This window comes from Agelaius phoeniceus, chromosome 5, assembly GCF_051311805.1.
Source record: "Agelaius phoeniceus isolate bAgePho1 chromosome 5, bAgePho1.hap1, whole genome shotgun sequence".
Taxonomy (NCBI): domain Eukaryota; kingdom Metazoa; phylum Chordata; class Aves; order Passeriformes; family Icteridae; genus Agelaius; species Agelaius phoeniceus.
The window spans coordinates 53,921,714-53,946,355 of record NC_135269.1 but is presented as its reverse complement, the minus strand read 5'-3'; the positions used below and the strand labels follow the sequence as shown (position 1 = coordinate 53,946,355).

General features: G+C 42.5%; 1 protein-coding gene across 9 annotated transcripts; it reads left to right on the top strand.

Moving 5' to 3' along the window:
* Positions 1-1,851: 1,851 nt before the first annotated feature.
* On the top strand, positions 1,852-23,587 carry PANX2 (pannexin 2). 9 transcript variants are annotated; one of them, XR_013182459.1, is made up of 5 exons: positions 1,859-1,982; positions 2,342-2,632; positions 18,451-19,902; positions 20,782-20,943; positions 21,778-21,852. XR_013182459.1 is itself a non-coding variant. In XM_077179045.1 (5 exons), exons 2-4 carry the CDS (start codon positions 2,407-2,409, stop codon positions 20,899-20,901), a joined length of 1,710 nt encoding a protein of 569 aa, XP_077035160.1. In that variant the 5' UTR covers positions 1,859-1,982; positions 2,342-2,406; the 3' UTR covers positions 20,902-20,943; positions 21,778-21,915. The 9 variants fall into 9 exon arrangements, 8 of the variants coding, with proteins under 8 accessions (XP_077035162.1, XP_077035160.1, XP_054488322.1 ...); XM_077179045.1 differs by having other exon boundaries at positions 20,870-20,943; positions 21,778-21,915; XM_077179046.1 differs by lacking the exons at positions 1,859-1,982; positions 20,782-20,943 and adding exons at positions 12,152-12,273; positions 12,704-12,756 and having other exon boundaries at positions 2,494-2,632; positions 21,778-23,587.
* Positions 23,588-24,642: the final 1,055 nt, after the last annotated feature.

Below are 24,642 nucleotides of genomic sequence, written 5' to 3'. Positions count from 1 at the left end.
CTGTGGCAGCAGCAGTAACAAGTGCATAAGGTATTCTGCTTCTTTTTTGTTGGAATGGAAATCTCTTTATTAGAGGCTGATAAAATACAAATCTACTCCAAATGCAGCTGGAGCAAGAGAAATTGATGCATCTATCTCTCATCACAGATAGCTAGGATTATTGAGGCTTGCAGCCTGAGCCAGAAACTGTCCCCACTTTTCCTCAGCTGTGGGAACAACACAGGCTGTACTCTGTTCCCAGTTTCTCCACACCAGGATCCTCACTGCTCTGCCTCCCACCTTGCCCTGCTCAGAGTACAGCTGGTGACCAAGAACTCTCTGTACTACATCACAAGTGCCCACTGTACCTGGACAAGGGGGTGAGAAAAGGGAACCTCTACTCCCAGCCTTCTGCTTATGTGGCAGATACTGCATGTCAGTCATTACAGAAAACCAACAGAGGCAGAGCCCATGAAGGATTAGATGCAGGGAAAATGAAACAAGTGATGGTTACAGGTTCAGGTTTAGGCTCTCTTGCCTTCTGATCTTCAGTATTCTTCAGGAGCATGTGGCACTGACAGCTTTGTGTCTGCTGCCTGGGATCTTGCTCAGTCACTGTCAGGACATCCCTCTTGCCTTGCTCATTATCTCCCTGCCTGGATGGAGGGACCCCTGCCAAGAAGTATTATTTAAAGCTTGCACCTAATATTTAAACTTGAATAATAAACACAACCATCATACTGTTCACAGTGACCAGGGAAATGAAAATGTCAAGGCAAAGAAAAAAATCCCTGCCTTACTCATGTGAGTTGCAGATGACAACTGCAAATCTTTGAGAGAAATATCAGCAATATTTATCTCTGGTTTTTATCTAAGTAGTGCTAAATATAAAATCCATAAACAAGAAGCAGGATCTGTGACCTGGAGCTTTTTACACCATTGCTGCAGGCTATGATGCAGCACATATGGCCTCCTTTGATGCTGTGTGGTGTAGCTTTTTCTCAGAGTGTGAATGCGTGCTCCGTTCCCAGCCTGTTCCAGGGAAGGACAGCAAGGTGTGGCCATCTGTGAAAATACAGGTCTGGACATCATCAGAGGCTGTGGGTGAAAGCTGCCCCCTGCTCCTAGGCTGTTTTACCAGGTGTGGCCGACCCAGATGTGCTTTAAAAAGACAGCATCTGGAAGGGCCTTCTATTGGCAGCACTTAAATCCTGACGTGCCCGCAGATCCAAGACCTTCAGGGCTCGCTTGGGTGAGGGTTTCCCTTTCCCTCATCACTGCCCTCTCTATCCCTCAGCCGCGGGAGCTCCCGCGTACCCGAGCCTGAGCTGCCCTGTGCGGGCTCCGGGCAGGAGAAGGGAGGGAGCCCGCGCCCCGTGCTGCCGGGACCACCCTTCCCGGTGCCGCCCGTGCCCCTCCGGGCCGTGCCCGGGACCCTCCCGGGGCCGCCGCTGCCCGCCGAGCTCCCGGGCCGCCCGGCGCATGCGCGGTGCCACCGCCGCGCGGTGGCTCCTGCGGGGACGCGGGCGCCGGGGCCGCCGCCGCGACGTGTTGCGCTCGGAGCCCGCATGGGCTGTGCCGCACCGGCTGCTGCGGCCGCGCCGCTCCCGGCCGCCCTGCTGCGGCCGCGCCCGGCTCCGCAGGCTCCAGCTGTTCGCTGGGATGCCTTAGAGGACCTCTGCGTTCCCGCAGTTCATTCCGGGCTGCTCTTGCCGCCGCCTCCTCCACACGGCTGCGAGCCCCTTCTTGAACTGCTCCGCACGCTCTCGCTGCTCGGTGCAGGCGGGCACTTCCATGCGAGCGCCAGCCGCCCGCTGCTGTAACGTGCATCAGCACATCGGCCACCTCCCGCTCCGAGCCCGGAGCGATTTCATTACTTGTGGTGCAGGGACCATTTTTCGGAAGGAAGGTCCAGTGTAAGTTTATTTTCGTCTTCCGCTCTTCTCTACGGCCATCGGTTTTGTTCACCATCCCCCGGGAGCCGAGGGAACCGAAGTTGCCAGGTAAATGCCCCTTTCCTTGTCTGCAGCACTTCGGGAGGCGGCTCCGGTCTGCCTGCTTGCATGGCTGCTGCGCCGCTGTTGTACGGCACGGGTTGCGGAGCAGAGGCAGCGCTTAATGGCACAGCTGTCCCCGGGCATCTCGTGTCGCCGCCCGCCTCCCGTGATTTGGCTCCGCACGGCTGCGGGGAGCGGGGCTGCCGTGCGCCGCACAGCCGCTGCCGCCGGGGTCGCGGCCGCCCGCCCCGCGTTGCCCGGGCCGGCGGGGGCTGCGCGCCGGGCCCGCGGGGCCAGGGGAGCGCACGGGGCAGCGCGGCCCGGCCGCGGCCCCGCCGTCACCGCTGTCGGTGTTGTCCCCGCAGGCCGGGCGGGCACCGCCCGTCCCCGGGGAAGCCCGGCGGCGTGAGGCCGCCCGCCGCCGCTGCTTATGCAACACATCATCGATAACCACCCCGACATGGCCACGGCTCTGCTGGCGGGCGAGAAGCTGAAGGAGCTCATCCTGCCGGGGCAGCAGGATGACAAGGCGGGCGCGCTGGCGGCTCTGCTGCTCCAGCTGAAGCTGGAGCTGCCCTTCGACCGCGTGGTCACCATCGGGACCGTCCTCATCCCCATCCTCCTCGTCACCCTCGTCTTCACCAAGAACTTTGCCGGTAAGGGCGGCAGGACGGGCAGGCTCGTGTCCCAGTGCATGCTGAACGAGACCGCTGGTGCTGGGAGATGTCAGCCAGCCTCGCCGTGGCGGTGGGGACAGCGGCAGGGTGGGGACAGCGGCAGCGCGGCAGTGCCACTGCCCGAGGGCCGCTTGTGCTCGGGAGGCGCCGCTGCCCCTCGCCGTGGCGGGCAGGACAGCGGTGTCGCCTTGCTGGGCAGGGTCGTGGTGTCGCCGTCCAGGCCGGTCCCTAACGGGGACAGCTGCTGCCTCTTGCCTTGGCCGGCAGGCGAGGGGTGGGGCGGTGCTGGTGCTGCCCAGCAGCAGGTGAGAGCTGGCGTGGGTGACAGAGCAGGTTAATAATGCTTGAGGTAGATCCTGAACAGGTCCTGAGCTGGACCCTGGCTGATGTCAGGCATTGTCCTGATGTTACTTCTACAGCGTGAGTGTTAACACAGCCTACCAGGGAGAGGCTGATGCTTTCTTGGAGACTGATACTATATATGGAGCCCCATGCAGTATGCTTTGCCAGATTGTGACAGTGGAAATCACTGGTATCCGTTTCTGCTGAGGGTCATCTTGCATAAACTGGTAACAGTTTAAAAAGCCTGGTTTGAATGCCCATCACCACCAGCCTCAGAAGGTCAAGTTTCAGTGAGCCTCGAAAATTACTGATCCAGTAAACTGTTATGGCACCTTTTGGGCCACTAGCACATGTGTAAACATTGTTTTGCTGTATGGATTGTAGGCTTGATGAGTGTAGCTGCCAGTGCATGACTGCTTTTAGTGTCCCTTGAAGCTTCATAATGAAAATCCATGGGAAATTATTGGTGCTTTAATATGCAGGACTGACCTGGCAGTCTGTAGCTTGTGAGGTTGGTGAGAATTGGCTATACTTAACCAGTTTAAACATACCAGAATCAGGCTCTTGCTTTGCATGCTGCTTTGGGATTGACTTCCAGTCCTTAATACTTGTTTTCATTATGAAGTGAATTAAATCACCTGGCAGTATAACTGCTTACAAATGGAGTCTGGAGATTTTTCTTAATTATAGTTAAAACTTTCTCAATCTACCTCAGTTTTTTAAAAAATAGTTTTATAGCTCAAGATCTTCAGCCACAGTTAGTAAGAACCTCATCTTTTGGATGCTCTTCTGGAGGTATCTTGGAGAAACCATGTTTACAGGGTACATGAAATCTGGCTCTTCATAGCAACTGAAAGACAGGTTTCAAGGTCATCTGTGGGATGCCAAAGTTTTGTGATCGCTTCCTCTGCAGAGAACTAAGCCAATAAAAAGGCAATCCTACAGCAGCTCACAAGAGTGCATGCTTACATATATGCTTCTGTACTGTTTGAGATGCAAAGATTTGAGTCGACCTAAAGACAGCCTTGGATGCAGGCAAGGTCATGCCCCCTTCATGTGTGTTCTTGACATAGGACAGGATTGCTAGCAGAAGCCCCTTGATGCCTCCCTGCTTGGTCACACAGCAGCAGCTTGCTCCATGTGAAGAAGTCATCTGAGGCTGCAGATGGTAGAGAAGTGTCAAGTCTGACACTCAGATTTATACAGTGAATGTCCCTCTGCAAGGCTAAACTGTAGTCCACACACATACAGAAGAAAGAGGGCCTGTTGAATTTGCTCACATCTGCCTGTACTTCTGCTGTTGAGTTTATTTTGTGCTGTGGAAGACTGTTACCTAGGCTCACAGTTGTGTTCCAGATTTGTTTTTCAGAAGGACTAAAAGCAATGTCACTTATGTCTACTTCTGGGCTGTGTATGCTGATTTGACCCAGTAAGATAGATAGATTATCTGTCTAGATAGATAGATAATAGTAGCCTATTGTGTCCTGCCAGGACAAAACTTATAAGGTGACACAGAAAACACCTTTACATCTCTGGGAAAATGTGGGATAACATTCTTCTCTCATATGATGTCATGTTTGTTCAGATGGTCTCAGTTAGAAAAATAATATGGGAAAAGGAAAAAATTATGCAAGAGAATATAACAGAAAAGGTCTAAGGATCTAATAAAACTAAATAGATAATTTTTAAGCTTAAGTCGAAGAGTTCCAGGTTAATGAATTCATTTCTGCTTCCACAGAGTTCAAGAGCAAAACTTGCATTAATTTTAATGTGATCTTAATTAGATGTTGCTCTTTTAATGAAACAGTATTTACTCAGACTTCTTTGCTAAATCATGCATGTCCAGAGATACTGACCATGGTAATAACAATAGTTCAGCTGGATTCATGCTTACTACTGATTCTACAGTTGGTGTGGTTTCACCCATACACTGTCACCAATCTTGAAAAAAATCTAACTTTGTTTGCTTTGAATACTGCTCCTTCTGTGCAATTTAAATAGTAGCTATGCAAGTGCAACCTTCGCTGATGAAACTGAGTAAGGTACCTACTGCCTTTTGGTTGTGAATATCATAATAGCTTCCCAAACTTTGCTTTGGGCCCTTGTGTGCTTATCTGATACTTACCATTATTTCTCATTCTGTTAATGATACCCAGTGCAAGCTATGTGAAGATACCATCATGCCACTAAACTGAAAACAACCCCCTTTCTTGGGTCTATACCATCTTACTTAATCAGTATTGGTAAAGCTTTTGGAACAAGGGTGTGTGCACTCAAGACATGAAAATGTAGTTGTCTAAAAGCAGTGGTTTCTCAAAACTTTTTTGCTGAGGATTGGAAGAACCCTCATGATCAGTGGGTAGAGGAGATCAGAGCCTCTTATCTAGTTTATGTGTGTGCCAAGAGTACTTTAAAGTGCCTCTTATCTAGTTTATCTGTGTGCCAAGTGTAGCTGAAAGTCAGGACCAGCTGTACAGTCTGTGCAACAAGCCTGGTGAGAATTGGTCATTATCCTGCCCTGGGGGTGTGCAGAAGGCACCCCATCATCTGGGAAGCTGGGAGTCCCCAAGCTGCAGTAAGTCTGCTGGAGCCAGGGGCTGCAAGGAAGCATGAACTAAAGCAGAGTTCAGCCCTACATCAGAGGACAAAGAAAGAGCATGGTGTTTATTTAAAAGATTGTAATCGACAACCTTAAAAGTCATTATGTGTGTAGTATAATATATTGTATACTCTATTTTGCTTGTGGCTGCCTAGTTAATTATGTTGCTTTAGTGCCACGTGCAAAGTCATTGTTTAGGTAAACACATGTGCTCTTCACGTAAGTGATTTATTTGCCCTTGAGTTGGAGTGTTCTGATCTTTACATTTCTTTTGAGAAATTTAATGACAAATTACTGTTTTGGTAGCATAAGAGGCAAGACCTAATTGTTTAGCAGATACTATGCCAATATTGTGAAAAAATCACAGTTCATCTGAGCTTAATGTGTTACAAAATACTTTAAATTAGATACTGTGCTTTTCTTCTATCATAAAGTCATAGAACTATTTGGGTGATAAGGTCCTTCAAAGATCATATAGTCCAACTCCCTGCCGTGGACATGGATGCCTTCCATTAGACCAGGCTACTCAAAGCCCCATCCAGCCTGGCCTTGAACAGTTCCTTGAAGAGATGGGACATCCACAACTTCTCTGGACAATCTGTTCCGGTGCCTCACCATCCTCACAGTAAAGAATTTCTTCCTTGTGCTCAATCTAAAGCTACCCTTTTCCAGTTTAAAACCATTGTCCTGAGATACAGGCCCTGCTAAAAGTCTGTCCCCATCATTCTCAAAAGCCTCCTTGAAGTACTGAAAGGCCTCAGTAGGGTCTTCCTGGAACCTTCTCTTTTCCAGGCTGGACAGCCCCAATTCTCTCAGCCTGTCATAGAAGTTCTCCATCCCTCTGATGATTTCATGGTCCCACTGGGGCAGATGTTTCCTGTGCAGAGGGTTCCAGTCCTGCACATGGAGTCTCATGAGGACAGAGGGGAGGGCTCTCAAAGTGCTCCGTGTTGTGCAGCCCTGGGTGCTTGGAGTCCTTACAGTCTGCTCAAGGTGGAAAGAGGGGTTGTCATCCCTGGTGTGCTTTTGCTATATAAATGAATCTGTAATATATCTAAAATATATTGGGAGGTAAGGTTTTGTTTGCATACTTCACTACTAGATTGCCATCTAGTAGTGAAGTATTTGGGGTGCATTTGGGGGGAATTGAGCTCTCTGCAGGAGAAAGGCAAAGGGCAGACACACTGCTATGGATGTGCTCCTGAAAGTCAAATTCAGGCTGCAAAGGAGGCAGTAAGAGCTTGACCATTGATTTCAGTGGGGACAAGAGTTCACTCTGATGGCTGAAGTAAAATACGATTCTTGCACTGGCCGCCACTTCCTAAAGTTTTTTCACAGGAGTCATGTAGCTAACCTCCTATAGTGTCATTTCTGAGTCTCCTAATTCTCCTTTGGTTTTCAAGCAAACCAGTGTGATTCCAGAAAGGACACCCCTAGAAAGTTAATTAAAATAAATCTATGAATCTATAAATCTTTTCTATTTTTACCGAGCATAAGATCATCATAAAGTCATCTAGGAGCGGTATTCAGCTACCCAACACAAAGAAAGCCCACATGATCACTCACAAAAGAAGAATGAATATTATTTCCCTTTCTAAAACTCAACCATGAATGGACTTCATATAAAACTAGAATATCCTCTATTTAGAGGCCAATGTATGATGACCTTGAGGATACTAAAGAAAGTTTTTGAGGCATTTTGTCTCACCTAGTGGATGGAATCTGTATTTAACTATGAGTTTTCTGCTTTCCTGGAGTCAGAGGGCTCTCAGGAGCCAGCATAGGCTAAAGGATATCTCTCCAATAGCAGTGTCCTTGTTGAGGTAACAGTGCATACAGTGAGTTGTCCCAAGGGAACTTTGGTTTGCTCTGTTTTTGTTTGAAAATTACTGATTTAAAGATAACAACTATTTTTTTATTTAAATATGAGAGCAAATGTATTTGAAAGAACACATGACATAACCCCCATCAGAACAGCAACATAACCCCCATCACACCCCATATAGTCTGAGGCATCTTCTGGAGCAGTCATGCAGATGTGTACATAGTGCTTTGCAGAGATCCATGCTTGTATTTGACTCTCTGGAGGGTTGATTTCTCATACCAAGCTTTTTATTTCCTAGCAGTTAGTTATTACTGTGCAAACTAGAAGTAAAATACAACCAGTATGAACAGAGAGTTCGGATTTGATAATACTGCACTGTCCCAGTGGAGGAATAGGTGACTATTCATACTGGTACTGCCTGGTGGTAAAGCAAATTTTATTGCTTGTTACTTTTGTATTTCCATTTTAGCTGCATTGAAGCCTCCTGGATTCTTTCCTTTTCTATGATAAAGGTTTTGGGATTCTTTTTATTGGAAGTGTTTCTTTGTTAACCTTAGTCTGCCTTAGGTTAATATTTAGTGAAAGAAATGGTAATACACCAAATTTAATTAAATTTTAGAGGGTAAAGATTTAAGGTACATAGTCTTAGTCCAGCTGTAGTCTGTGTTGGTTTTCAGTTTATAACTTTTTTTAGTTATAAAGTTTTGGTATGTCTTGTCAAGGCATGGTCAGTATGGATACAGATAAACAAGATCAGTCCATCAGCCTTTCCATTTTCACTTCCTTTCCAAAATGCACAGAATGTGGAGTATTAGACTGCCAGTTTGAGGTGGGTCTGTTTGGTGTTCCATATGTTTTTTGTCCTTGACTCTCCCTGGTTTTGCCATGGCACCAGCACACACAGGCTGCAGCCGCAGGTGGGATGCTGCTGGGTCAGCACGTGCTGTGTCCTCTCCTCCTGGCTGGCAATGGTGCTCCAGCAGCAGGTGGCAGCTCTGCTGTTGAGTGTCTCATGGCATTTGCTGAACCTCCAGGACACTGTTCTGTAATCCAGTAGATTTAGAGACACTTGGCTTTCATGACGTGGTGTTTGGTTCTTTTGTATCACCTAATGTTTTTAGTGAGTGCTTTAAATATTCCAGTGTTGTGCTGGGTTGAGAAGCAACCCCATCAATAATATCTGTGGGAAGTTCTCTCTGTAAGGGAGAACTTGCAGAGGGTGGTGGGTTCCAAAGGAGATAGCATTGCTGGGTTTGTTGTGTTTTCTTCACAATATTGAAATATTTTGGTTTCCAAACTGATGTTGTAATGGTATTGCTAAGTCATATCCTTCTTGTACAGTGCCTCACACTTTCTATTCAGAGGGAATTATTCTTTCCAAATTGCAGTCATGTTTGCTTTTCCCACCTGAGCTGTTAAATGCTGGTACTTTATTAAAATAAAGCAAAGCATTCATCCAGTTGATTTTTATACTTTAGTCAAAAGCCAAGCTTTGGCATTGGTTTTCATGCTAGGTTCTTAAAACAGTGCCTACAAAATACAAAAGAGGTTGTTCGAAAATACTGTATTTCTGTGTCTCTTAGCACTTGTGTAGTTCAGCCCTCTACCATCCTTCTGCTAGAAAATTTTCATAAGAAAACAATGGAAGGAAACAGTGCTTAATGGCTGAAGTATCAGTTCAAGGTTTTATGTTATATTTTCTGATTTGTAATCATTTGCATAAGCAATGCTTACATTACTGTGTAATACAGTATATGCATGAGTTCAGTGTCTTTTTCACTTTTCACCCTACAGTATGTTTGAAATAGTATATGTCATATTTTTATATTATGAGATGGAGTTTTATTTTGTATTTCTGGTCACTTTTCTAATTTGTATTTGTTTCGAATTGCGTCAGAATAATTACAGATGCTTATTTAGGTGACTTACCTAATAGATGGCTTTTGATCTTACTTTCCATTTTTTCTCTCCAACTGCACTTGAAGAAAGTGAAGATGGCATTTTCCCAAGTGACTTTGTCAGTGCTAAGAGAACAGAGCCAAATTGTTTAGTGTATGACAAAGTGATGACACCACTGCAGAAATTGTTCTGAGGTGATACTAGCAGAGAAAAGAGAATTTAGGGAGTGTTAGCAGTACCACTTAAGTGCCTTCTTAGCACATATTTTTTAAAAGGGCTGAAATGATGCAAGCACCCACAGGCTGGCTGCAGTTTGGCTGCTGGCTGTTTGCATTGCTGATGGAATTTTTCCCAAAGGATAAGGGCCCTTTACACACACACAAACTCGAGGTGTGCACAGGATACAGTAGCTGGGACTCTGTGAGTTTTGATCATTTAAAGATTTGCAGTTACACAGGTGAAAGGCGAATAGAAATGTATTCTTGAGGAAATGCATGAGCCATACATCACTCCACTGCAGTTCCAGGGACTGCAGATATTTTTTCTGTCATAAATTCCATTTCTTAGACCTCATCAACACACATACATCATCATTTTTTAATCATGTCTTTAATGACCTGTTTGCCTTATTAACCCCTTCATTTTTTCAAGTGTCATATATGGGATGAGGTCCAAAATACGGATGAATTTTAGCTTACTACATGCTTTCAGATAACCAACAGATTTGAACAGATGGCCAAAAATATTTCTGTTTAAGAGCTACTTAATTTATTCACCTTTGATAAAAGGAAACCTTGTGAATAAATAAAGAGTAAGGTCAAGATTGTTTTTCAAAGCTACCCTGAAGTATTTGAGGCTCTTTGTTTTCTCTAAACTGTATAGAAATCATGCATCTCCGATGTAGAGGAAATTTTAGCTGGTGGGGTTTCTTACATCTATAAAAGTCTTCAGGAAGAATCTGCATCATCACTGAATTCCTTGAGTCCTCTCAGTACTAAAAATAGCTGCAGTGGACACCCTCAGTGCATGTATATGTTTAATTACAAAAGCTGAATAATTTCACAGCAGACCAGCATAATTCTTCAGGAAACACAATTCAGGAAACACATTTCCATCATTGGGGATTTTGTCCCAGGCTTGTATTATACTCTTGCATTTGAATGGGGATGCAGCTGTTCACAATGATAGCAAGCATAGTTAGCAAGCTTTGGGGATTTGTTTGCCTTTCTTTGGTGGCACCAAGCCTGTCATGCAGGCTCAAGGTGCTGAGATGTGTAGTGGGGTTTTTGCAGTTCACAGCTCAGTGACTATTTCTGGAGTTTCAGTTTAATTTTAGTTTTATGATGAAGTATTTCAAATTTTGAGGCTGAGGTACCTTATCTTCTGTGAGATTGATGTTTTCCTCAGAGGTCAGGAGCCCTCCACACTGGAAGTGGCAGAGCCCTTGGGAGCCTCAGGTAGTGGATTCTTCTGTCTCTTCTGTGATGAATCAAAACAGTTCTGATGCTTCACAAAACCCAATTTCTCTACACATGGAGGAACCAGTTTTCCAAAAGCAGTAGACCAGCCATCTCTGCCCTCTAAATAGTATGTTATTAACATAATGTTACCTAATGAGCTAACTGTTGGTCTTTTTCTTCTTTTTCAATATGAACTTTTCTGGGTGCCATGTTTATGCCAAGAGGTACTTAATACAAGCCATCTTTTTAATTTCTGGTCATTAAATAATAATAATGCAATAGAAAGAACATGCTGTTTCCTCTTGCTTTCTGTGATTGTGTTTTGTACTCAACCCTTGATTTAAGAAGCCACCATGGTTCATGTCTCATCAGTTTCACTGGATTTTCATGATTCATTTCATTTCAGCATTTATTCTTGCACTTTCCTTCAGGAGTTACTGCAGTCCTCGTTATCATACTGTCTGACTGCATGTAGTTGCTTTGGGCTTCCATCTCTAGCAGGCAATTTTTGACCTCTGCAAAACATTAAAATATTATTTTCACACCTTACTGCTTCTCCTATGCAGAAGATCTGTACATCACTGAAATTCCACTCACCTCATGCAAGCACTAAATTTAGAAGTAAACGTTATTCAGATCTCTTTTGTAGGACTGACTGCGTGGCTGAATTCCGTTCATTATATTTAGATTAATACATTCCTTTAAATTCAGATCTAACCTTCCCTCAAATCTTGGCACCAATAGTCAGCCACTATAAATAAGCTCTCTTTTCAGTAACTTTACCACCATGCTGCATGGCCACTACATGGTAGAGGGCAGCTCATGATTGAGGACACATTCCTCTGTAGGAGCAGCCTAAGGGATTTCATTTAAGTGTTTCTGCACCTTCCTTGTAACAGTTGCTACTTCCAACTCACCAGACAAGCAGGAGTAGGTGTCTGTTCTTCCTCACTAACCTGGGCAGGTGTACAAGGCCTGAAGCCTCAGATTTCCAGTAAGGGTGAGCACACCAGCTGCTTTTGGAAGAGCCAGAGTCTATTACATACAGGGAATATGGTTCTGTAAATTTATATTTTCACTAGGAAAGTGCATTAACTCATTGATTCTACAGATCCAAAATACATGCAGTCCAAGCAGCAGTTCTGCAAGGCAAAAAGACCCAAGTTGGAAATACAGGGAGACCTGCTGCTACCCTTGCACTTCAGTTACCCTTGAGGGTGAGCCATTGCCAATCAGTCTTTGAAATTGCTTATCTACATCTCACTCTTTATGACTAATCCTTACAGACTATAGGCAAATAAAACCCAATAGCAGCAGTGGTTTCCTGTCTCATTTTTTAGGGACTTTCTTTTCAAGATTTTTTTCTTAAACAGGACAAGTGGTTTCAGAGATTGGGCAAAAAAGGCTTTGCTGATCATGGAGAAATTTGTACCTTAGGAAGACTTCATGGGCATGGAACCTGTATTCAGACTGGAAAGAATATTCCCTAAGAAAGGTAAAGGTATTGTCTCTTTATTTCAGTAAAACTAGTAATTCTTAATAATTAGCTTGCTAAGTTAAAGTTTAGTTTGATGGATGTTTTCTCATTCATATGAGTAAACTCAGTGAGTTCAATAGGACTGTATGACACACAAAATTAATTTCAGGGATCCATCCTTACCTTGTACTAATTTCTAACCATTAAATATCCTTTAAATAAAGAAGTTGAAATAAAGTAGTTAAAATAAGTGAGTTTTTCCTTTTGCTGACAGTTAATTTGGGTATTAGCTAGCATTTGTTAAAATCATTTGAAGCAGAATTTCGTATTCCTTGTGGACTGTGTGACTGGAAGGGAAGACAGATATACTGTTTAGATAATATTTTACTTTCTTAGACTACATTTTCAAACTCAGTAACCTGAATGTTCTATATTCATTTTTTTCCAGAGAGAAGAGGATCCAGGACATTTCTTCTTTTCCATTTAAAAATTGCTGAAAAAGTACTAAATAAATTATTTCTGTTTCTAAAAATAAACAGTTTGCTACCTGCTTTCTTGTGCAATCCTTTTAGTACCCAAGATGAATGAGGCATGTATGCAGATTTCTTACATGTATGTGCCACAAAGCAGTATGATAAGGAATACCCTTGTTAAACACTGGCATTTATTGCTGAATTCAGGGAGTTTCTAATTTATTTTGTCTATTAGAAATGGGGGTACTGGGAAGTGATGGGCAGGGAGATTCAGAGATTCTACCTAAATGTTGGATTTCCCCTTGGAGACAAGTGGAGAGGACTGCACGAGGAGTGTTCAGAGATCCTGACTGGATTGCCAGCTTATCTTCAGAGGCAGCTTGGGCACAGGAATGAGGATGATTTAGAGCTCTCTTCAAGAGGGCAGAGTGCCAGTTGCTAGGAAGCACTAGGCTAGTGTGGGTCTGCAGTATATTTGACTCAGTAACTGTAGGTATCAATATCCTTACCTGATACTCAGCTGGGGTCTCCAGCTAGAGTGTTTAGGCCCTTCTTCAGAGGCTGGGAGATGCAGCCTCTTCAGCAGCACCTGATCACCAGCTGTGCTGCCTACACCCTGTGTGGGGTACTGCAGTCATGCTGAATGTTAACCAGATCCTTGAAGAAATCTTCACACAAGAGGCATACTTACCTTTGCCTTGAATTGAATTCTTGCCTTGCAAGAATTTTCTTTTCTCTTTACATTTTTGTATTATATTTTCTCAAAACTGTTTCGTTTTTTCTGCCTGCAGTTGGAAAATTTTACTGTTCCTTTTGCTTTACGCAATTATTGCATTGGAATGCTAAATAATGCATTTCAGTGGGAAGATTAATGAAGAGTGATTTCTTTTTCTAGAGTAAATTCTAAAAGCTGGAAGTCACAGGAGGCATATACAATTTGTTATCATGGCTTATATTTTGGCAAATATACTTTATTCCACTGGGAATGCATTAGTTATAAAAAATCATTTGCCCTGTTATGTAGGAGCATATACTGTTTATTATTAATATTTTTTTGTAATGCCTACCAAAGCACTCTAAATGTGTATTTTGCAGCCTGAAAAAATGGTGTTTAATTCAGGGCCTCTCAAAGAGGACAGTTGAACGTATATTAAAGTATATGGAGGTTGGGGGACCACTGAAAAGAGGTGGCTGACCTTGGATTGGGAGCAGTAGGGAGTGTGTGCCTGCAGGAAGCCCACGGGCATTTCTACAAGCCTTTTCTAAAAGCAGCAGACTTGACAGCTCCTTGCTTCAGTACTCTGACTTCACTCCTTTCCATACTGTCTGGATTCTTTCTAAAGGGTTTTTTTTTGAGCACAACCCCTTCCATTATCCCTCTCCCTACCCTGAGTGTCTTCTGTAGCCATGCACTTTCATTCCCCTGAGATAAGACTTCTGTACCACAGTACCTCCCTCAAGTCAATTGAGATGTTGCAGAATGAAGCATGTGAAAAAACTTCTCTGCCAAGGGATTTTAATTTCTCAAGTGGCATAACACAATCAGTTGTATTACACAACTAAGTAATTCTGTGTTGTTTATTTCATCTTGATTGCATGTCTGAAAAATGCAGTCAGATCTCTCTCATCCCTTATCCTAGAGGACAGTTCTGCAGATTTCTAGAAGCTACTTAGGTGCATAGTGAGCAGGATAAAATGTATTTATGTACAATTGTTGAAAACATCTGACATATTGAAAAAAGGGAAATGAAGCTTCTTAGTGTGCATGTTTAGGCTTAAGTTAGTATGAAAAAATCATCACATATTACCATCAAAGCCTTTGTTTTTTTTTTCAATGTAGTAATTACTAGGAATATATCTTTCAAGGAGCAGAGAGACATTATTTTTATGGGCTTTAGACTAGACAATGTTGAAAGGATGACCAGTGTGCTCAGTCATAATAATGCTCCCTAAGCTTTTAAAAATTTTCTTTACAACACTTTACTTCATTGCTGTACACAGTTAAACCGTGGCATCTCAGGAAAAAGCTGTGTTTCATGGTGGCTGGAATGGCTATATGATAAAGGACCTTCATAAACTGCATAAGAATTTTCAGCATGAAAGAAGAGTATCAGTAGAAACTTTCTATATTTATGAATATAAAGTTTAAAGAAAATGCATTTTGGATATTGCATGATCCAACACCAGAGCTGTGGTTTTAAAATCATTGCAATCTTTTTTTAATGCTACTTACCTATCAGGAGAACATTGTAAAACAAACAAAAAAAATCTGCTGTGTCTTCTTCAAAGTGCATTAAGCAGAGGTCTCCCAGCTAAGTGAGTTATCATGTGTGAGAACAACATGTTCCTCTGCTGTCCTCATCAGATCTGCATGTCAATATCTGCCAACTTTCAACAGGATTAGTTATTGCCATGGTGTTTTTCTTTTTCATTAATTAATGATGGACACAGGCTGCAGTAGAGAAGAAACAGTCCCATACCCTGCTATACCTGGATCAGACACCTTCAGGGTGTTTGCTAAATGCCAGGTTAAATGGTGCCACTGTCTAAGAGGGAACATTCACAAAAACTAACTCAAAACCTGGTGTGGATCCTGCTTGGCAGCCTCTTGTCAGTGCAGAGAGACAGGTTCTTTTCCAGGCAACAGCTAAATGATTTTGCTTTGAATCACTTCAGAAGGGAATTCCTCTCTTCTCAGTTGCCTGGACCATTTTCTAGGGGAATGAGGTTCTAGGTTTGATGCAATGCTTTGTGAGTCAAGTCCTGTGATGAGAGGGTTAAGCTAAATGTCTCTGTGGAATAACTTTACCAAAATTTATTACATTCTCTGACAGTAAATATAGCTCAAAGATAATGCTAAGAGAGATTGTGGCAGCCCCATCCCTGGAAGTGTTCAAGGCCAAGCTGGGTGGGGTTTTGAGTAGCCTGGGCTAGTGGAAGGTGTCCCTGCCCATGGCAGGGGGGCTGGGACTAGATAATCTCTAAGATCCCTTCCAGCTCAAACCAGTCTGTGATTCTATGATTCTATATTAGAAAATACTATTTGATTAAAATATTGTTGGAACCCCACTGCTCTCAATAAATTATCAGAAGCCCCACTGGTCCCACAGAGGATTTGTTTTTGTCTGAAGGGTCTTGGGATTTACATGTTATACAACAAAAATCATGCCAATTTTGCAAACATGCAAAGGAAATACTAGACTAGTAGCAACAAGGTACAAAACATTGAGTAAGAGTGGGACACCATGCTCAGCTGGCCAAATAAATTAGAGATCTTTTACAACCTCACAGACAATTAGGTGAGATAAAAACAAGTTTAACAGAGGAAAAGATAGCAAATTCCTCTCAAGTGATGTTTGCTTTTCCTACTGTTTGGGACAGCCTCATTTTGTAGCCTGTAATGCAGCTGGTCAGTCCATACTGGAATTCTAAAGCTCTTTAGACTTTTTTCACCAAAGCAGTGGCAGTGGATGGAGTGCAGTTAGTCTATCAGTGATCTGTCCTATGTAAATGTAAAATGTTAATACATTTTCATTTGTTTGGTTTTTTTTTCATTTATAAAGGAAAAAGATATTGGATTGTTGTTGTATATATATACAGTTTTGGCAAAGGTCACCCTGTCTTTTGGGTCTCAGTGAAGAGAACTGAAAGAACTAATCAGTTTATTTTATAGTAGTAACTGATGCAGAAATCAAAAAATAATCCTTATGGCTGATTTGTAGGAATGCTTGCTGCTATCTTCCCAAGTATTTGTGATGTTGAGACCTAGGAGAAATGAACTCATGTCTGCCACAGAAAACTTGGTGTCATATTGGAAAGTTCTATTGGGCTTAGGGATACCCAATTAAAAAAAAAAATCTGCTTATGAGAAACATAGCATTCTGCTTTGCCTTTTTTTACCCCATGGGAACATTTTTACACAGGAATCTATTTGGTCTCCTGGGGAATTGTACAATAAGTCATTGATAGTAGGAGATTGAATTTTTTGTATGCATCCCTTCATGGGTAGGGTTGGGAGGCTGCATAATTATGAAATCAAGGGAGTCAATGGGAATTTTTCTTGTTGCATATGTCTGTAAGTACACAAAATTAGTCTAAATGGAAGTGCTTTAAGCTATCCTCTGAGACTGAAGTTAGCTCATTTAAAGTAGTCATCAAAAACGATATTAAAGTATTTGCAGGGCATGCTCACTTTACATGCTGTCTGGAGTAGCAACATTTATTCTGTCAATTCTGTTTAAGTTGGTAGTATTAATTCTCTCTAGGTCACAGAAGAGGTTTGTACCTCCACACCAAAGAACTAACTTTTGCTGTGCTCACATGTAAAAAGTAAAAAGGTCAAGTAGGAGTCATTTGTTAAGCCAGAAAGATAAGTGGGAGTTGCCTGTCTATTAGTTTTGAATATTCTATTTATTGATATCAATATGATTTTTTTTTTTTCATTTTTATTATAAAGAGAACAGTGCCACCAAGCTCTTCCAGGGAGCTGTTCTTGATCTGAAGTTTAGACTACATTCAGAGCCAGAGCAGGCTTGGTGCTCTTGAGCGATTCTCAAGTCAAGAGAGCATGCCTCCTCCTATGGGTCTCATTCTGGGAAGTTTTTTAAAGGTGTACCAGAACACTGTAAAATATATTCTCTTTGTTCTACCTGTCAAAACATGAAAACATGGTCTCCTCTTTGAATAGGATGTCTTCATAATGGTCGTTGTTCTTCAGGGAACTAATGCTGCTTTAGCTTTCATAAGTTTTTCTCTCTTTCTTTCATGTATTGCTAGAGCAAAAATTATCATGTAAGAACATAATTTATCTACTGGGTCAGGACCTTTATCTCAACATTCTGATGATGATGGTAAAATACAAATGTTTAGAAGGGGTGTTAAAATAGACAAGTATGTGATGTAATTTCCTTTGACAAACCCTTTCTGTCCTCCAGCAGAATGTGACTGAGGCATTTGCCGAGAGAAAAGTTGCATCACTGTGAATTTAATAATCCTTGCTAAACTTTCTCTCCTATTACTTTATCTGATTTCTTTCTTGATCCACAGTATTTGTTTCTTCCATAATACTGTCTGAGGGCAAGTTGCATTTAATTACACATTGTGTAAAAATCCCAAAGTTAAAGTTTCAAATGTAGATTTTAATTTTCATACCGGTGAATAGTTAACACACCAGATTCTGTCCTGGTCAGTCACACTTTTATTCAAGAATATTAGCTGAGAGGGATACAGTTGACTAAATCCTTGTATATCTCGAGTTTCATTTTTTTCTATCATATCAAATGAGTTGACTTTGTTAATAATTATTAAAAATGTTGCCTTAAGCTACATCTAACTTATTTCTATATAGAAGAATTCTTAGCTGGGATAAACCTTAAATTTCATATAATTTTCACCATTTGCATGGAACATCCTCAGCTACTGGCTTTGTAGTGAATATCAGGTCTTTTAGCTTTACAGAGTTCACGTCACAGTTGCTTAGGATATTGTTTTCAGAGAAGTCATTAAACCAAAATATGTATTTCTTGCTGACATTTCTAACTCAGGGTCATTCTAAAACTTTCAGGTAAATAATTTTGCCATAGGGTTTGTTAGGATGTGTGGAGGGCTTAATGGTCATGTGAAGATACAGTAAAATAAAATTGATATAATTTGAAATGTTTATTTTCCAGAGCCCCTTTTGTAGGTTAAATGCACAGCAGTGACTTTTCTCTCTGTTATACAGAGGAGCCAATATACTGTTACACACCACACAACTTCACCCGTGATCAAGCCTTGTATGCCAGAGGATATTGTTGGACAGAATTAAAAGATGCCTTGCCAGGAGTTGATGCCAGCCACTGGCCCTCCTTGTTTGAGCATAAGTTCCTACCTTATGCACTGCTGGCTTTTGCTGGGATAATGTACATTCCAGCTCTGGGCTGGGAATTTCTGGCCTCCACTCGACTGACTTCGGAGCTTAATTTTTTGCTTCAGGAGATCGATAACTGCTACCACCGTGCAGCTGAAGGGCGGGCACCAAAAATAGAGAAACAGATTCAGTCCAAAGGCCCAGGGATAACCGAGAGAGAGAAGAGAGAAATCATTGAGAATGCAGAAAAGGAAAAAAGCCCCGAGCAGAACTTATTTGAGAAATATCTGGAAAGAAGAGGACGAAGTAACTTTTTAGCTAAGCTTTATCTTGCAAGACATCTGTTCATCATCTTTTTAAGCATCATACCAATCACATACTTATCCACCTACTATGCTACACAGAAGCAAAATGAATTTACGTGTGCACTAGGTGAGCCTCCAGACAAAACAAGCAGCTCCAAATTGCACATCAGAGTGAACTGTAAACTGCCATCTGTCCAGCTCCAGCGGATTATTGCTGGTGTAGATATCGTTCTCCTCTGCTTCATGAACTTGATAATCCTCATCAACTTGATTCACCTCTTCATATTCCGCAAGTCTAACTTCATATTTGATAAACTGAACAAAGTCGGAATAAAGACCAAGAAACAGTGGCAGAAGTCCCAGTTTTGTGATATTAATATTTTGGCCATGTTTTGTAATGAAAATAGGGACCACATAAAATCGTTGAACCGTCTGGATTTCATTACAAATGAGAGCGATCTGATGTACGACAATGTGGTGCGCCAGCTGCTCGCGGCGCTGGCCCAGTCCAACCACGACGCCACGCCAACCATGCGGGATTCAGGGATCCAGACCATAGACCCGAGCGTTGATCCAGCAGACATTGATGCTAATGAACAGCTCATCATTAAGAGGCCAAGGAAGAAGATGAAATGGATCCCGACTACCAATCCCCTTCCCCAGCCGTTCAAGGAGCAGTTGGCCATCATGAAGGTTGAGAACCACAAGCCTGATAAGCCGAAGCCCGTGCGGAGAAAAACAGCGACAGACAGCCTTATAGCTCCTTTGTTGGAGTCTGCTGCAAAGACCTCACAGCAATCATCCGCTCACAAGAGCGAGCCAAACGCCATCCCAAGCACAAGCAGTGAAAAAAAGCACACACGGCACTTTTCCTTGGATGTTCATCCATATATACTCAGTAGCAAAAAACCCAAGCCAGAGGTTCAAGCCATGCCCTCGATGCCTACGTCAAAAAGCCAAGAGGGTGGATTTTTAAACCAGGAAGAGAATGTTGTAGTGCATGTTACCTCCTCTCTCAAAGGTACAGTATGCCATAATGCCCATTCCACCTCCACAGGCCATAATTTACATAGCAATCTTAAGGAACTCAGAGTTTATGAAACTGTTTTGACCTACCTTGCTAGATTTGGGGATAGCTAGTTTTCTCAAGGTTTGCAGGTGTCAGAAATAGAGGTTCTCTCTCTTTAACAACTGTATGGAGGGTAAGGGTTGTTACAGGTAGAGCTGTACAAAACAGGCTTCAGGCTGTTGGTGTGGGTAATGTTTCAAATGTAAGCAGGTTTTCACAACTACAAAATTGTGGGCATGCCTTGCCAAGGAAATGAGGAGAGTTTGGCTTCCATGATACCCTTCCTGCTCCACCAGCACCTGGCACATTTCAAACCTGCCTTATTTTCAAGTCATATGGAGACTGCCATGGTAGATGACCAGTACCCTGAGCAGTAATAGCCCCTTAGGGGTGTGTGGGAGACTACTAATGGCAGTTAAAGCTGCCTGTGGAAAAAAGATCTCTTAGACTACCAACTCTCAGGGGTTGTCTTATGCTTGTCACCTAGAAAATCAAAACTCAGCTTGTTGACATTGTTCTTCACACACACTTTAAATTGCCCTGTGTCTTACATGGACCAGAGAATGGATGTTCTGAAGTGTGGGTGCTGGTCAGGGATTCAGGATTTCTGCCATTCCCTTCCTGTGTGGCCTCACAGGAGATGCTCTTTCTGTGCCTCGGTTCCCTCTGGGTCCTGTAAAGCCTGTCCCTTTCTTAACTCAAGGGAGTGTTTCAAATATATCAGTAATTGCTATGAGCTGGGATGATGAGGAAAGCCATTTGAACATTACAAAAAGTGATAGATCAGTAAATAAACTGATAGAGAGATATCTTCTTGTTTATTTTTGTAAGCTACTGACATAAGAAAGAAGCACAATGCAGTTGAAGTTACAGAAAAATCTGTACGTACTTAAAGCAATGGCTCTCATCTCATTACAAGCTAAGACCTCCCTCTGGGCTTCGACAGACTGACCTCTACCGTCACCCCACTGCCCAGCAAAGAAGTGATTTGAGGTATAAAAGTTTCTGTCACTTCCAAATCCCTATGCTCCTTAGAGTCCTCCAACTCCCCAATGTGCATGTGAGCTATTCTGCAGCATTCTTTATCCAGTCACCTGCTCTGATTTCAACTCCTCAAAACTGCTGAGGTTTTCTGGTTCAATTACCTTAATCTAAATTAGTGCTTGAATATTTTAAGGGCAAAGAATAATTACTGGAGTTTTGAGGCTCTGTGACTCCCTATTCACATCAAAAATTTTCAACTTTGTTTTTGAGTTAGACCTACATTGCAGTCCATCAGGTAAGGCAGACTTATAAATTCTGGAAAAAGACTTCAGTTTATGACAAATTGCTGAGTTCTTTCTAAAGACAAGTGGCTTACAATGTGTAACCACTGTTTTTTCCCATTGAAAATATCAATGCCTTTTGTATTCCATCCTGTGGATTCAATAGTCATTGCATTTGTCAAAACATTAAATCATACCATTTAAAAAACACTGGCCAGACTAGGAGGGGAATATACTTTTCAGTTGGTTTTTTTTTCCTTTATTTTACAAAAATACCATTCACATAAGGAAGCATGAGCATGCATAAAAAAGAGTGAGATTTAGAAACCCCACTTCTTGTTTGTCCTGTTTCCCTGAGCTTACGACCCTGTTGTTTTCAAACAGTCCTCTTTGGATTTCTCAAAGGGTCCCAAGAAAATTCCGCTTGGGATCCTCTTCTGATCCCATTGAAATCAGTGGCGAGACTGCCAATGACTTTTATTGGTTCAGGACACTCCTCACTGATGGACTGGAATGGTGAGATGCTACCTGTCCTTCATCTGTCTGTTTTGTTCTCTTGCAGACACCCCTCATCCTGCAAAAGAGATCCTGTACTCATCCGAGGCATGCAGAACTGTGCCCGCGGCTGCGGCTTTTGTCACGTGCAACCACAACCACATAGCCACCCCTGCTGCTGCCACCAGTATGGCTCTGAACCAGGTCAAGCCAGAGCCCACACCTGCTCTGAGCTGCAACCCAGCCCACCCTTTGCTGCACATCAACACGCTGTACGAGGACCACGAGGAGGAGGTGTCCAGCATGATGGACAATGGGATTCACTCTCCGGCGGAGCCCGGGGAGATGCTCTCCATCCCCACCCCGAAGCAGATCAGGCTGGCAACGTTTGACGAGCCCATGGCCATGGTGAGCTCGGTGGAGTACTGAGGGCAGGCCCAGGAGCACTGGCCATGGTCCCTCCCCCAGCAATGCAACTCACTGCATGAGCATGGAGAGTTTTCTCACGGACTATCGCTTCTGGTAATAACACCAAACGGTTTTTCAGGATCACATCATAAGCACTGTCAGTCATTTGCAAAATAGAATAAAGAAAATCTGGTGGAAATAGACCTTTAACAGTAAGACAACCATTAGCTCTAACTCTAAACTATAGCTTCCTGATTGAAATGGGAATTAGCACAATTTATGAACATTAAGAGTCTAATGGCATGCCACAGCAATTTTAGTGAGTGTTTAAATCCTTTGCATTCAGAATCACTGATTAAACTTAACATGGAAGTGAGGTATACTTTTTAATGGCAGCAGTTAAATAAGAGTTCTTTTCTAAGCAGGGAGGATTTTTTTTTTTAATTCAGGATTATGAAAAAGTTATATGCAAGCAAAATTTGTGTTTGTTTGTTTATTTAGCTCACTGACGTTGGGCTTGATGAAGACTTAGCTGAAAGGGCCTTACTACCACCAGCATTTAAGTGCAAAAGATTGACACACTCAATCTCTTGCATTTATAAATGAAAATACCTGAATTATGCCCCGCCCTTTAACATGCTTATATGTTTGATGGAAGATGATTAAATTAAGAGTTTATTTTTTTAAATATATTTTACCATGGAAAAAATTACTTTAATAACTTTTCAAACCAGGTGTTACTTTTAACAAAATGTGTAGAAGAGAGTCATTGTAGTTGCTTATTTTTTCATAGTGTATTTATGAACCAGGTTAGAAACTTTCATGGGTGCTTCACTGATATGAACAATCTCACAGAGGTCATTACAAAATATCTTACAAAATATGAAACCAGCAAACCTGTTTTCAAATAACACACAGTTAAAGAAGTCTATTAATTCAGTTCTACAGATTTGGCTAGTCCTTGATTCAGCAAAAATTAAGGCCATGGATGACACTGAAATGACTCATGTCTAAAACTAAGCACACACTGAAATGGCTTTGCTGGATCTGGGCTCTAGTGAAGGCAGACAATAATGCTGCAGTATGTGCTATCACTGATTCAGTATTTGCCATCCTTGGCTCAAAGCACATCTTCATGCCCATCTTCCTATAATTACGATATGTGTGATCTAATAGAAAACTCTAGTATAACTAAAACGTCTATTAAAAGTGTATCATGCAATAACCATTCTCAGCAAAATTATAGTGAAACAAAAAGTGACTGTGTAAAACAATATTCCTAGCTGCATTCAGAATTACAGACTGTGTGTGTTTGCTTCAAAATTATGTATAATGGTAGAAAAGAAATATGCAGCACAAATATGGGACTGAAATCTTGAGTTTATTTTTAATTTATTACCTCAGACATGGATATATTATACCAATATTTAATGAAAATAGTACTGAAAATAAATGCCTATTATTCTGAATATTTTAATGTGTACTACTTCCTAGCTTAGTGCTACAACCAACCTCTACAGCAGGGTAACTGAAGTTCTTGTCAATAGATCCCTTGGGGTGGATTAGAGTAAAATGACACTGAATTACCAGTGTACATTTTTGAGGCAAGTTTATTTTAAAACAAATTGGTTGCACTGGAAATGAGGTATGTAGCCATTTTGTTTTTTCTCTATACAATTATAAAAATATGACAAAGAAAATATATGAGGAGAAGAAAGAAAGAGACAGAAAGGACAAGAGTAGATAGTGAGGAGGGAAGATGTCACCACCCGTGGATCTGCAAAAAGACTTGATTGTTGCAATTTTGATGTCCATGGTTGGAGTCATCATGGCAGTCTGGATCTGTTGAGGCCATCACCCAAACAACAAAGAGTTTGACAGCTTATATACATTCAGGTTTATGTGGGAATGCCCCAGTACTACCTCCAGGGAGGGGTTTTCTTTGGGGGTCTTTTGATGGTTTGTGGCCCCTTCCAATGACAAAATTGCTTCTTTGGCCCTGTTCCTAACTGTGCCAGCTGTGCCTCCTTAGGGAGGAATAGCTTCAGGCCTCTGTGTGAGTGCCCAACACCTGCCCTGGAGGGAGTTTTGTGCTGTCAGCCTTGCTGGGGGAGAGGAAATTGGTATGATGAAAAGCATTGCCTCATCTCTGCAGGACAGGCTTCTTAACAGCCTTTTACCTTATCTGGCATAAAAATGCTTTGTTGAAGACATCAGTCTCACGTTATGAGGGAAACAACAGCCAAGCTCAACCAGCCCATCCAAGCAACGTTCAGTCCTTCCCACATCATTACACACAATGGGGATTTTATGAGAAACAGTATGCAGGACCTGTAATTTACATAATGGAAAACCACCATTCCCCCTTACATTACCTCAGTTGTGCCCAGCTGCACAGCCTCTTTGGCCTCAACAGCTCCATCCCATAATGGCAGCAGGGCACAGGACAGGTGCTGCCAGCAGGGCAGAGGGCTGGGGACAGCTGGAGGAGCTGGCTGGAACACCCCGAGCTCTCGGAGCTGAG

Bases quoted from the DNA above. Each gene is read 5' to 3' on its own strand.
- PANX2 (XM_054632347.2), top strand. From the start codon at position 2,407: ATGCAACACATCATCGATAACCACCCCGACATGGCCACGGCTCTGCTG. The intron at 2,633-18,450 runs GTAAGGGCGGCA...TCTGTTATACAG, and splicing joins CTTCACCAAGAACTTTGCCG to AGGAGCCAATATACTGTTAC. The intron at 19,903-21,777 runs GTACAGTATGCC...GTTCTCTTGCAG, and splicing joins TGTTACCTCCTCTCTCAAAG to ACACCCCTCATCCTGCAAAA.